The sequence below is a fragment of the Culex pipiens genome, chromosome 2 (assembly GCF_016801865.2).
Source record: "Culex pipiens pallens isolate TS chromosome 2, TS_CPP_V2, whole genome shotgun sequence".
Lineage (NCBI taxonomy): Eukaryota > Metazoa > Arthropoda > Insecta > Diptera > Culicidae > Culex > Culex pipiens.
Window position 1 is genome coordinate 77,098,325 of NC_068938.1, and position 13,786 is coordinate 77,112,110.

Here is a 13,786-nt window from a genome sequence, read left to right on the forward strand (position 1 = left end):
AATGTCAGCTAGACCGCTGCATTGTTGATAAAATCATTGTTCTATGTCCACAGAAGCTCCCCTGAAATTTTCAGCAAATTTGGTTCAGGTTTCGTCACAGCTCTTGAGCATTTAAGTTTGGCTGGAAATTCTAATGTTTTACTATGGGGGAAAACCCCATTTGATATTTTATTTTCGATAAAATCAGCCATCCAACCAAAAAAAGTAATTCCTGAGTTTCATACAGTTTATGGTATGGAGAGCATTTTTCTAGTACATCACAAGTTGATCAAACAAATCTGGCTTAATTAATAATGGATTAAGCTAAAGTGTCGTAACTGTATTTTGCAAAGGGCCAACTCAGACATTTCGTTTTTAATTTTCATGTAGGCGCTCACTATGATTGATTGAGGTGTGTTTGACAAGACTGAAAATTGTGGAAAAGTCGTCACCGTTCTGTTGGTCTTCATCCCGGCAAACTTGGTCGCTGGTCCGTTCCTGTTGTCTTGCTGTCCCCGTGTAGAGTAGAGAGAAGCAGCCTGGTCGCTGACGCTCGTCCGTGCACTTGCCGTCGCCACGAGGTGTTTGAAGTAGAAGCCTGGTCGCTTGACGCTGGATTCCGGTCGTTTGAAGGAGAAGCCTGGTCGCTGGACGCCGTTCGCTCCGTTCCTGCTGTCCCCGCGTAGAGTAGAGAGAAGCAGCCTGGTCGCTGACGCTCGTCCGTGCACTTGCCGTCGCCGCGAGGTGTTTGAAGTAGAAGCCTGGTCGCTGGACGCCGTTCGTTCCGTTCCTGCCCCGCGTAGAGTAGAGAGAAGCAGCCTGGTCGCTGACGCTCGTCCGTGCACTTGCCGTCGCCGCGAGGTGTTTGAAGTAGAAGCCTGGTCGCTGGACGCTGGATTCCGGTCGTTTGAAGGAGAAGCCTGGTCGCTGGACGCCGTTCGCTCCGTTCCTGCAGTCTTGCTGTCCCCGCGTAGAGTAGAGTGAAGCAGCCTTGTCGCTAACAAGCCTTTATTGCGTACGTGCATTAAGTTTCAAGCAGTACGCTCAAGTACCAACAATCAAGAAGTGATGGTTCGCACACGTGAGGAGTCATCTTTTTTTTTGATTGGAATTGGAAACCCTGATTCTCTAACGAAACTTCCAAAACTTCCTACTGTTCGGGAAACATTGGCGCGGTGCATGTACCTTGTACGGGAACAACGCAAGGTTGACCAGGCCTGCAGGTCGACGACCGCCGAGCTTCTGGATACATGGGAACGGGTGCACATACCGCTACAACTAAAACAGAACGTTGTTGTAGTGATCCGGAAGCTGTACGATGACTGGGTCAAGATCAAGAAAAACAAGCAAAAAGAATTAGACCGCAAAAAGAAATTTTTGGCGAAACTGGACACTCTGCTGGATATTTCCAGCCGAAAAGCAGAGACTACGGATGATCGTGCCATGGAGTTTCTGGAGGACCAGAGGGGTAGACGACAATTTGGCTTAGCAGTGATGGACGGCTCAGCATCGAAGCGGAAGTCAGTTGTGATTGAACCGGAAGCAGAAACAAGCGTTGAACCCACAGGTAGTAATAATATAATAACATTTGCAGAACATAAAAAAACTATACAAATCTAGGCGACACTTCAAGCACAGATCCAGACTACGTACCCGAGCCAAAGCGGGTGAAAATTGATCATCACATCAAGAGCAGCGAAGCAAAGCCAAACGTCCTGACGGAAGACGTTCTAAGTGCTCTGGACAGGAACAAGGTGTCTGACCGTCAGGCGTTCAAGATCATCATGCCTGTGGTAGCTGCTCTTGACGTAGATGGATCAACGATGGCACTGTCTCGCAGCACAATAACGCGAAGACGGCAAGAGGCTCGTAAAGAGATCGCGGTTAGAGCCAAAGCAGAGTTCGATCCTCAAGGGCCCTTGGTCGTTCACTGGGACGGGACGAAGTTGGAGAACGTCGGAAACTCCGCTCATTCCGAAAGGTTGCCAGTTCTGGTGTCATGGAGCGACGGAGAAAAGTTGCTTGGAGCTCCTGCTGTTTCCCATCCAACAGGTTACATTGAATGGCACATTAATAACCTAAAACTAATTATATTTTATGATTAGGCGACCAAGAATCTCATGTGGTTTACGACTGTTTGGAAGAATGGGATTGCTTATCGAAGGTTTGCGCAATGTCCTTCGACACAACGAGCGTCAACACGGGGAAGTTCAAAGGCAAATTGACATCTTTTCTGTCAGCTAATTCTTTGTAATAAGGCTTTCATCAACTATTTAGGAGCTTGCGTCAAGCTAGAGCAGTTGATGGGCAGAGAGCTTATGTGGTTAGCATGCCGTCACCACACGCATGAGCTGATTTTGGCCAAAGCCTTCTCCGTGTGTTTCGGGCCGTCGACGTCTCCCGAAATACCGCTTTTTAAGCGGTTCCGGGACAAGTGGGAGGACATCCCGAAGGAAAGGGTAGCGCCGCTGGTAGTCACCAAGAAGTGGTGTGCCCTCAAGGACACGGTGATCAGCTACCTGAAAAGCGCAAATACCTTTCCTAGGGATGACTACAAGGAGCTGCTTGAGCTGACATTGGTTGTGTTGGGGGAAACACCTGAAAAATTTACTTTCAAAAAACCCGGGCCGATCCATCATGCCAGGTGGATGGCAAAAATGCTGTACGCCATCAAGATCTACCTGCTGCGGGAACAAGGGTGCTTATTCGAACTGACGCGTGAGGAGGTTAAACAGCTGAAAAGGTTCGTGAGGTTTGGTACATTGTTGTACGTCAAACCGTGGCTGCAAGCTCCACTCGGCGTTGACGCCGCGACGAACGACTTGAATCTTTGGAACAGCATCAACGATTTTCGAAAAACCGATCCGGAAATAGCATGTGCTACCTTAGCCGTACTTGAGCGCCACCTCTGGTACCTTTCAGACGAGCTCGTTGGCTTTTCTCTGTTCTCAGAAAAGGTTTTGGTGACATTTATTTTTTTTTATAAATTATTTAACTAATAAAATTTTCCCAGGTATCAGCAGAAGAAAAGCAACGGGTGGTGCAGGCAATGAAAACTATTCCCGCGGGTGAACGGTCTATGCTCGGCGATCCGGAGCTTTTGAAAACTGGCCGGGCATCGCTAGCTGATTTTTCGACGATGCGAACGGCATCATTTTTTGCTAAATTATCCATCGATGATTCATTTACGGAGCGTCCACCAACCGAGTGGGCAGAAATTGAAGGTTTCAAGGCAGGATTACGAGTGGTGCAGAATCTGAAGGTCGTGAACGACATTGCGGAGCGGGGCGTAAAATTGTGCGAAGAATATAACAAAGTGTTCACTAAGAACGAAGCCGAAAACCAACGAGTTCTACAAGTTGTCGAGCTTAACAGAAAGGCCGTCAAAACAGATTGTACCAAGGCGGAGTTGCTGCAAAAATTTAATTGATTTGTTCACCTGTTCATTTGTTTATTGATTGTTTATCGTTACTGTTATTGATTGTTTCACGATACTGTTGATAAAAATATTGATATTTCAACCGAATAAACAGCGATTTAAAAGAAACAAAAACTATAAAAGAAAGAAAAACTTGACACACTGTCTGTGGGAGATATTATATGGCAAAATCAAATGTGTTCAGTACCAATTTATCAAAGTTTCTTAAAGCGAGTTTAGCATTCTATATTTTTTTTTAAATTTACACTTCTAAGCATTTTTTAAAAAGAGAGGTTATTCCTTAATAGCTTTTGTTTGTAGGACTTAAACTATAATTTCTTGTCATTATTACACACAATATCGACCGAACCACGTAGACCAGAGATAACGCATCCGCCTCGTAAGCGGTAGATCGGGGATCAGATCCCGGCTCGGACCAACACAACTGGTGATCTTTTCCCTTCTGGGTTCGATTGCTTAGTAAAGGGAAGGTAGTGTATCATCACAAGCTGGACCTTATCATGACACCTTAGGGAGGCAACCTATGGAATGTTAACATTAACCTTAACATGATAACATTGAGTTGATTAATAAACTGTCACTCAATCCGCTTTGTAAATGACGGCCCCGATACTCTTGACGGGTGTTCCCCTCAGGAATAGGGAAAGATTAACTTATACATTATCACAGACAGACTAACAAATGCCACACAGGAAAAACATTGCAAAAGCTGGCCAATCCAGGTCCACGCACGCTAACGGAATCACCTGGTCCCTCACATCCAACTGAAATGTGGCTACCTGTACGCCATTCATCTAATAATAATTTTATTTAACCGAAAGTCATGTTATACAAAAAAAAATCTTTTCTCTAGGTAGAGGGTCCCATCCTAGCTCTCCATACAAATTGACCTGGCGACGCTTTCGAGGAGACAGTTCACACCAGTAATGCAAGCCCTAGCGGTACCAGGAGTGGCTTGGGGGGTCCCGTGCCCCCCCTTCGACAAAAATTTGTTCTAGATTTGTCCGGGGGGTAAATGAAAAAAAAATATCCCAAAATGCGTGTGCCCCCCCCCTCCCTTCTGTCAGAGCCTGGCTAAGCTACTGAATGCAGGTAGCTAATCGCCTTCACGTGGAAATGTGGGTCAGGTGACTCCGTCAGCGTCCGAGTACCCGGTCGGGCTAATGTGTAGTGTGAGTCCCGTGCGTACATAGGCAGATGTCTATTAATTACTATCCCCTCGGTGGAACTTCCCTGTCATTTAGGACGACAACTCTCAGTCCACTGCAGAGGAAGAACCCCTCACGACATGCCGGAAGCAGCAGAAGATGGAGAAGAAGGGAAGATGCGTAGCCAAACATTCGGCACGCTTGAATGGGAATGAACCGATGCACCGGTGACAAAAATCGCGAACGCAACCGTAAGCCACCAATTAACCAGCCGACCTGATACGTCGTGTTTTCTGGGATTTCGCCAATTTTCTCTAATCACCAACAACCCGCTCCGAGTCAAACTCTCCGCTGGACAAGTGCTCAGTTTCAATTGGAACCTGAAAGAGACGGAAGAAAAATGGTGAAATTGTTCCTCAGAAGTTGAAACGCTTTTTTCCATTTACTTCTGACATCAACAACAAACAAGTTGTCAAATGAATTGCCATCGATCAAAGTGCGCCATCAAGTGAAAATTTGGCGAAAGAGGCCCTTTGGAAAATACAACATCGCCACCTTTACTTAAACCACTTATAACTAAGTCAGTTCTACTTAGATCAACTTAAAATGTTCTACAGAATTGTTCCTCATATAATAATTGATATATATCTCAGGTTTTAGGCATTTTAGTAGGATACATTATTTTTGCGGTCAGAAAATGTAAAAAAGTGAAGATTCCCCATGCAAATCCCAGCCAAACTTAAATGCTAAAGAGCTGTAACGAAACCTGAACCAAATTTGCTGAAAATTTCAGGGGAGCTTCTGTGGACATAGAACAATGATTTTATCAACAATGCAGCGGTCTAGCTGACATTTTTGCATTTCCAAGGAGCCCTGAACCACCCTAATATACATGTTGCATAATATTGAATGTAGATCTTGGTCCTTACCAACTTTTATGCAATCAAAATCATTTTTGTCAAAAATTTTAATTTTTTTTTGTATTAAATTGGCTATTATGACCTTTTATTGGCCTTTTTTTATAATGTCTTACTCGAAGGTACGATTTATGTATTCAATTTGGAATTTTGATATATTTTTTTCTTTATCAAACTTTCTACACTTCCCCAAGTGTTTAACTGTTGAAACAATGCTAGAATTGGGAAATATTTTCAGCCATTTTACGCATAATTGTTGCATGATATTTTTGGACATTTTTTGACTTTTGGTCTTAAGAATTAGCGAATCCGCTCTGTAATGCTAAAATTCCCTTAAAATTGTCTTTAAAAGGTACATGAAATTTATGTTTTAAAGGTAAGGTACATTAAAATTTAAGTAAAGTAAGTCTAGCAAAACATTGTAATAGGGCCGAAGCCGAAATGTAAACAAAGAGTCTATCCTGCTCGTTCCGAATGTAAACATCAACTGACGTGAGCAGGATAGACTCTTTGTTTACACTTCGGCTTCGGTCCTTTTACATTGTTTTGCTTGAAGTGCTGGGAATTTTGTTAAAGAACTCATTTCAGTGCTGAAAAGTCAACTTTTAAGTGTCAAAAACCAAAACAGTGTCGAAAAGTGTTTTCTTTCGATACAAGTGCTGAAAAGCATTGAAATGAGAGTTATAAGAAGTAGTCCATTTTGTCACTATAGATAGACAGGAACAGTAAGTAGTTCTTAATGGAAAGGCAAAATCTGCGTTTCTGAGCTCTACAAAGAAATTTTGACAAGTATATTTTTTTCTGATTTTTTTTGTTCTTTTTGCTTCCAAGTTGTTAAAATAGGGTTAAAATATGCTTTAACTTATATTTTTCTCAAGTGGATAGTCTTTAATATACTACAGTAGTGGTTCGGTAACTGGGCGTTGTTTAACTGGACTGCTTTTTAACTGGGCGCTCGATAACTGGGCCGTAGCCCAGTTAAAAAGCAGACAAACGTCAAAAAACCAAAACAAACCGAAATGACCGAGGGGTTAATGGATGCAAAAATCATGTTCAATAAATAAAAAAAACTTTTTTCAAACTTTTATTTAAATTCAAGTCACAATTTAAGAAATATGAAAAGTAAGCATTGTAAATAAATTTGAGTAACTTTTATTTTTATATTTCATCAGGAAAGTATTATGCATCGGTATTTCCCATCATTTGATTGTCATTGAAGTTTTCAATCAACTTAACAACTCCAACCTTATGAAGTTTGATAAAATTCACTGAGGTCTTGAAAAAACAGAAAATCCTTTTGTACATAATTGTTTGAATTTTATAATTTTTAAACTTTAAACACTTGAATAACTGATTTTTTTATTTTGGAATTTAAAAAAAATTAAGTTTCTGATTTTTTTGTCTTAAAAAAACTTTTTCCCATAATTTTAATGTCACTAAAGTTTCCAACCAAATTAACAACATCCAACATTGAGAAGCTTGATAAATTTCACTGAAATCTTGAAATATCATGGCAGTGTTAAATAAACATCAAACTTTATGATTGATCGGAAGTGTCTTTCGAATTCGGTTCCATTAATTTACGTTATTTCCCAATATCTACAAATCCGTCCTCTATGAGTCTGATTATTTCACAAAAGTATTCATTGATTTGAACAGTGTTGCCAGATTTTCTCCTCATTTTATTTTTTTTATTTGAAAAATAATTTGTTTTTTTTTTTAATATAAATTAATCGAAAGAAAAAAAAACTAATTATAGCGAGTTTTTGAGTCTGTCGAAAATCTCTAATCTAATCTAACCCTAACGCAGCCAATCTTTCGAAGAAATTCTGGAGAACGCCTTCGGTAAGATTATGTCATTTATTAACATTTCTTGAGTTTTTTTTAAAAGGTCCTATAAACCAAATTTTCAATTTTTGCTTTTTGGGTGTTTTTGATTACCCCTGACTCAAGGCAGTTCTAAAAACACCCAAAAAGCAAAAAATGAAAATTTGGTTTATAGGACCTTTTAAAAAAAACTCCAGATTTGTAGTGCGCCATTGCATTAGAATGCATTGAAACGTCATAAACGTTAAAGCGGCCATACCTACTGCGTTAAGTTTACTACAGAGATGATTCGTTGAAGTGGGTTGAGTTTTAGCACGAGGTGTATAGGTAGAAGCGCCTCAATTCGCTCTTTTTGAGCCTGTCGAAAATCTCTATTTTTGAACATATCAGTACTGCCCATGATCGCATAAATGTCCCATATGCATTTTCATCGTTTTTGAGTTAATGATGCAGTTTGGTTCAAAATCGTGTGCTCTTTCAGAAAAGCCTATAACATCCAGTACTTTGTTCTAAAAATCAAGAGGAAATCCAGTTTTTTCATTAAATCCTAACACGTAGCCTTATGTGTGGGACAAACTTCAAATGCGTATTTCTCAGCTTACTGTTTTTGCATATGGGACATTTATGCGAACATGGGCAGAGTAACTGTTTGAGTTATTTTTGCAAAAAAATATTGAATATAACGGCGATCCACATGCAATGAGCTTTCCGTTTAACAGTGGGAAAAAAAACCATTAACCACTTTCAGTTCATAGCTTGTCATACTAACCTTACGATAGAAGAAACCCAACACGTTTTTGCCGAACATTAGTTCTTGTCCTAGAATCACCCTTTAAACACCTGAAATTTAGTTTTTTGGTTACTGGATGATTACAAAAAAAAATTGATAGAATTGCAAAAAGTGATAGCTAAAATATTTCATTGGTTAAAACATTGAAACATATAAATTTTACGTTCCAATTTGAGTCAAGGTAGTAAGTGGGTGTAGATTATATTTCAATGAAAAGAAATGCAAGAAACACAAAATTTGTCAAAAAAGTACGCAAATGTCAACGAGTTACACCAAAAATTTAAAGAAAAGACAATATTTTGTAGGGGGAAAAGGTTAAAACTTAAACTGTATGTAGGGGAAAACAATTCTTAGCAAACGCAGCAGCGACAAAAGCGTTAAATCGAATTTGAGAAACAAAAAAAAAACCTTTGGTATGGCAAGCCTTCACTCCGCGATGATAACCAAATATACCTACAACCTGTATAAAATGCACTACCACACGCTCTGTAGCGAGAGTTTTAGGAATTAATCAACCTGAGTCAGTATCGAATAACGGCACCAAGGGCTAAAAACTTGAGACATTTCCAACTGAACTGAATTACAGGTACACCGCAGAATATTGTTAGTTACACACATAAAAAAACACACATAATAATTAGGAATATAATAAAATTATAACACATCCCTCGGTATTACCAGTAAATAGGGCAAAACACACACATCCACAACACTTTTGGTACTTTGGAAGGATAGAGTCTGTCGAAACATTGTTTCAACCTTATTACAAGAAAGTAATTCTATAGATACTAGATAAGGCAGCTGTACAGAACTAACTAAAATATAGAAGCAAAGCAAACTTTTGAAAGTATAAATCTGGGCTAAATCCTTACTGAATATCCGAAAGTCTTGGGTAATAAAACTAGTAAATTCGTGAAATAATATTCGAAATGTGTATCTTTGGAAGGAATCATCTGATCGATTTGGTGTCTTCGACAAAGTTGTCCATCCAACTAACTACACTGAAAAAAAAACATCCTGTTTACAGTTATGAGCAGTGTAATAGGGTCCTAAAGCTCTATGTAAATTTTTTTGTACAACGTTAAAAGCACGATTAAAAACCAATTCTGATTACTTTTTTTCGTTCTAATGCAAAAAATAAATTTACTAGACAACATTTTTCCGATGGATCAGCTATGGTCCCCTTGGAACGAGCTGTCAAGAAGGGCCACATTTTTTAAAATTGATTCAAAAATCCATTGCAGTCGTACAAAGGGTCATTGTTAGGACTAGTGATTTTCGCGATTTCGCGGAAGCCGCGTAATCCGTGAAATTCGCCCCTGGCCGTGAAATTGTGTAAGTACCGTGAAATGCCGCGAAATTTTAAATATTTCATTGATAAATCGCTTCTCAGTACATTTAAGCGTTATTATTTCAAATACTTTACAAGATTTTTAACAAGCATTTCGGATTTTGTTTCCAAACTTAACAAATATTGCTTGTCAGATTAACAACTATTTTTTAAAGATATTGTTCATTAAAATATTGAATGAAACGCAGAAATTAATTCTACATTTCCAGCAAAAGTTATTTAATCCTCAAAATTCCAAAAAGAGTGTAAAAGAACATTATTAAACACTACAATAAAAGAAAACACAAAAAAAAGTTATTTTTTGAGCATTTGCTATGTATAATATTATTTCTGCAATTATCATCTGCTTTTATGAGTTTTGCCTTAAATTTATTCAAATATTCGAATTCCTCTAGGAAAACAAATAATGTTTTATATATTGTTAGTTTTAACACTTGTTTTACTACTTCTAATCTCAATGAAATTAAATTTACTGAATCATAAATTTAACTGACGGAAAATCTAAAAAAAAAATCAAAATAAATGCTTTGTGTCAGGATATTCTATCTGCCACAAACTTTCAAAACAATTTTCTATTCATAATTACGCTAAAAGAGCTTATTTTTACATTTATTTTGAGCAGTTTTTAGAGTACCGTGAAATTGCTTTGAAATTCCAATGTTTTGTAATTGGCATTCCGTGAAATGTCACTTTTTTTGCCGTGAAAAATCACTAGCCCTAGTCATTGTACTCAGATAAATAACTTTATTGTTGTGAACAATAATATCACAAATTTAAGAGGCAGTATTTGTAAATATTGCTCGGTTTGTTCTAGAGGTCGTATCGAGGTGCTCCGATTTGGATGAAACTTTCAGCGTTTGTTTGTCTATACATGAGATGAACTCATGCCAAATATGAGCCTTGTACGACAAAGGGAAGTGGGGTAAAACGGGCATTGAAGTTTGAGGTCCAAAAAACATGAAAAATCTTGAAATTGCTCCCATTTGCGTAAAACTTGATCAATTCTAATTCTCTTAGATGCATTCGAGAGGTCTTTTGAAGCACTTAAAAATGTGCCATAGACATCCAGGATTGGTTTGACTTTTTCTCATAGCTTTTGCAAATTACTGTTAAAAATGGATTTTTTTAATACCTTAATATCTTTTTGCAACAGCCTCCAACACCCATACTCCCATAGGTCAAAAGATAGGTTATTTCATGGACTATAAGCCTACGGAAATAACTTTTTGGCCAATCGCAGTTTTTCTCATAGTTTTTCGATTTTTCTATAACAAACATTTTACAACGTTAGTTTTTGCCCTGTAGGCCGTCATAGCAGCACTTTTTGTTTTCAATTTTGTCGTATTCGGAATCCTCGGACAATTTCACGTAAGTTAGAAGTATTGGAGTTGTAAATTTGATTTAAAAATAATTAAATAAAACATTTTTTCAAAAAAGAAATAAATTTAGTTTTCCATGTGATCAATACGTCAAATGCTCAGTCAAGTAGGCGAATGTCTGTTTTACCCCGAATCCGACCAAATGTGAAAAAATATTTTAATTCATTCTAAATGGCATTTTCTCCAATCAAATTTACAGTACGAACAATTCTAACTTACGTGAAATTGTCCGAGGATTCCGAATACGACAAAATTGAGACCAAAAAGTGCCGCTATGACGGCCTACAGGGGAAAAACTAACGTTGTAAAATGTTTGTTATTAAAAAATCGAAAAACTATGAGAAAATCTGCGATTGGCCAAAAAGTTATTTCCGTAGGCTTATAGTCCATGAAATAACCTATCTTTTGACCTATGGGAGTATGGGTGTTGGAGGCTGTTGCAAAAAGATATTAAGGTTTTAAAAAAATCCATTTTTAACAGTAATTTGCAAAAGCTATGAGAAAAAGTCAAACCAATCCTGGATGTCTATAGCACATTTTGAAGTGCTTCAAAAGACCTTTCGAATGCATCTAAGAGAATTAGAATTGATCAAGTTTTACGCAAATGGGAGCAATTTTAAGATTTTTAATGTTTTTTCGACCTCAAACTTCAAGGCCCGTTTTACCCCCCTTCCCTTTGTCGTAGAAGGCTCATATTTGGCATGAGTTCATCTCATGTATAGACAAACAAACGCTGAAAGTTTCATCCAAATCGGAGCACCTCGATACGACCTGTTACACATTGGTGAAAAACTCGCTCTTAAGCTCAATTTTAGTACCCAATTGCTTATAACTGTAAACCCATACTTCCAATTAAAATGTGATCGAAGGCAAACTTATGGGAAATTGGACAGGCTTTCCGATAAAAATATTTTCGAGTATCAATAGTGTTGTATTCGTTTTCGTTTTCGTTTTACGGAGCAAGGTGGGGGACGCGGCCTCAAGTCAGTCCAAGTCCGGTTTCTTGTGGAAAAAAGGGTAGTGGCCGAACTAGTATTGCATATCAAATGAACACCACCGTAAGATATAGGGGATCAGGAGGGGGGAGGTGAAAGAAAATTAGTGTTGATGTGAGTAGTAAGAACTTGGATGATTTGAGCAGTTACGGTAATCTAAGTTTAACACTGAATAAAGAAAATCTGAAATTGTGATTCAAAGTAAGAAGGCCCGGAATAAATTAAATTATTACTTAATTAAATAAGAAAATGTAACTAATCGGAGATCTATACAAAAGAAACCTATGATGTATTCCAAATTTAAAGGAAATAAAAAATACTAGAGAAAAAAAGATGAAAACTAACTGCCGACCTGTCACGTCCGTCAATAGTTTTGTCGTAGATTACAACTAGAAACAGATCTGCCAATGAAATGTTACACTTCGTTCAAATCAACTAATCGTTTAAGTCCAATTATTCATCTATGGAAAACTATCTAACTTTAATCAACAACCTAAACTAAACTGTCTGAAAGTAAATTTAATCTCAAATCCCCGAATGTTTTATTATAACGCCAAATAAGGTAAAGGATCTTGTTTTTAAACCAGTCTTGCCGCTTCCAAAAACCAATAAACATAAATGAACAGTTCATAAGTTGAACACTAGTAATTAAGACGACTATTTCATGCCATTCATTTCATTAGGGCATAGAGCTTTGCAAACAAGAGTGCATCTCTATTATACCTTATGTAAACTGTCATTTGAGTGAAGGAGACACACTCCTGTTCACAAAACCCATGCGCCCTTTTGAAATGTTAGGCTCCATTTGATCGTCAAGGCTCCAGTAGACCCTCGATTCGCAACAATGGTCGATACAACCATAATCCGAAAACCGTTAGTTCAACAGATTAACGAATTTTGTCCGATATCATCGCACTATTGATTGACCGAGACTCTATGGAAATTTTGACATATCAAAATGCTACGTAATAATCATTTTTTTAAATAAATTTCAAGATCTATTCTATCCTACAATGCCTAGAAGAGGCCTCTGTTTCTGTTGTGAGTAAGCGCTGGTTTCAGAGTTCATTTTTCAATTTAAAAGGGGTGGGAGACGACTAATTTGCTTCATGAACTCCTACTCGGCCTTGGGACCACCTCTTAAGACACTGATGGCTCCTAGCTAGGAATTAAACCTAGACACAGCGTCGATGCCCGCTTCGCATGGCAGAAATGTTGGCTGGGGGGAAGTGATATTATCACGAAATTTTATTTTAAAGCCAACATTGCTAACGGCGTCGAGGTCCTTACTCATGCCCAAGGAGTATCAATAGTGTTCTATTCGATATAATAATATTGAAAATTCAAAATTGCCTTAAACTACCGAATCTCAAAACGCAGAATCATAAAATAATGTTTTATGTTGATGTTTTATGCTCAAAGCGAATTAACCAAAGGGAAAATCCAAACAATTTGAAGATTTAGTCAGAGCAGTTTAACAAAACGTCTTTATTCTTCGAAGGTTACAAGAAAAGAGATAGATTTATCTGACAAACTAGCATGGCTTACTAAGATCTGTTTGTCGGTGGTCTAAAGTACCGTTAGTAGTAACGTCCACTACACCATTATCATTCAATTTTCTGATAGAAAAATCAAATTAAAAAAAAAGTGATTCACAAATTGGAAATACAATGGAAACACAGAAATTTGAAAATTCAGAAAATGTATAAGACATTCGTATATATGTATTTGTTTTATAAAAAAACGAATGTTTTAAAATTGAGGAATATAATAAAATCAAGATAAAGAAATTTTAAAATACAAATATGCATGTAAAAACATAAACATTAAATCACAATTTCAATGCTGCAAAAATTTCAAAATTTTAAAATTTAGTTATTTACAAGTTCTGAAAATCTGCAATAAAACAAACAGGTTCAAAGTTCTAAATTCAAAAAAATTAAAAGTGCAGAACATCAAAA

At 37.7% G+C, this 13,786-nt stretch overlaps 1 protein-coding gene across 2 annotated transcripts; it reads left to right on the forward strand.

Moving 5' to 3' along the window:
- Window positions 1–975: 975 nt before the first annotated feature.
- Window positions 976–3,499, forward strand: LOC120413512 (uncharacterized). Of its 2 annotated transcripts, XR_008212198.1 has the most exons (4): window positions 976–1,546; window positions 1,600–2,031; window positions 2,085–2,936; window positions 2,993–3,499. XR_008212198.1 is itself a non-coding variant. In XM_039574370.2 (3 exons), exons 1-3 carry the CDS (start codon window positions 1,048–1,050, stop codon window positions 2,231–2,233), a joined length of 1,080 nt encoding a protein of 359 aa, XP_039430304.2. In that variant the 5' UTR covers window positions 976–1,047; the 3' UTR covers window positions 2,234–3,499. The 2 variants fall into 2 exon arrangements, 1 of the variants encoding a protein (XP_039430304.2); XM_039574370.2 differs by having other exon boundaries at window positions 2,085–3,499.
- Window positions 3,500–13,786: the final 10,287 nt, after the last annotated feature.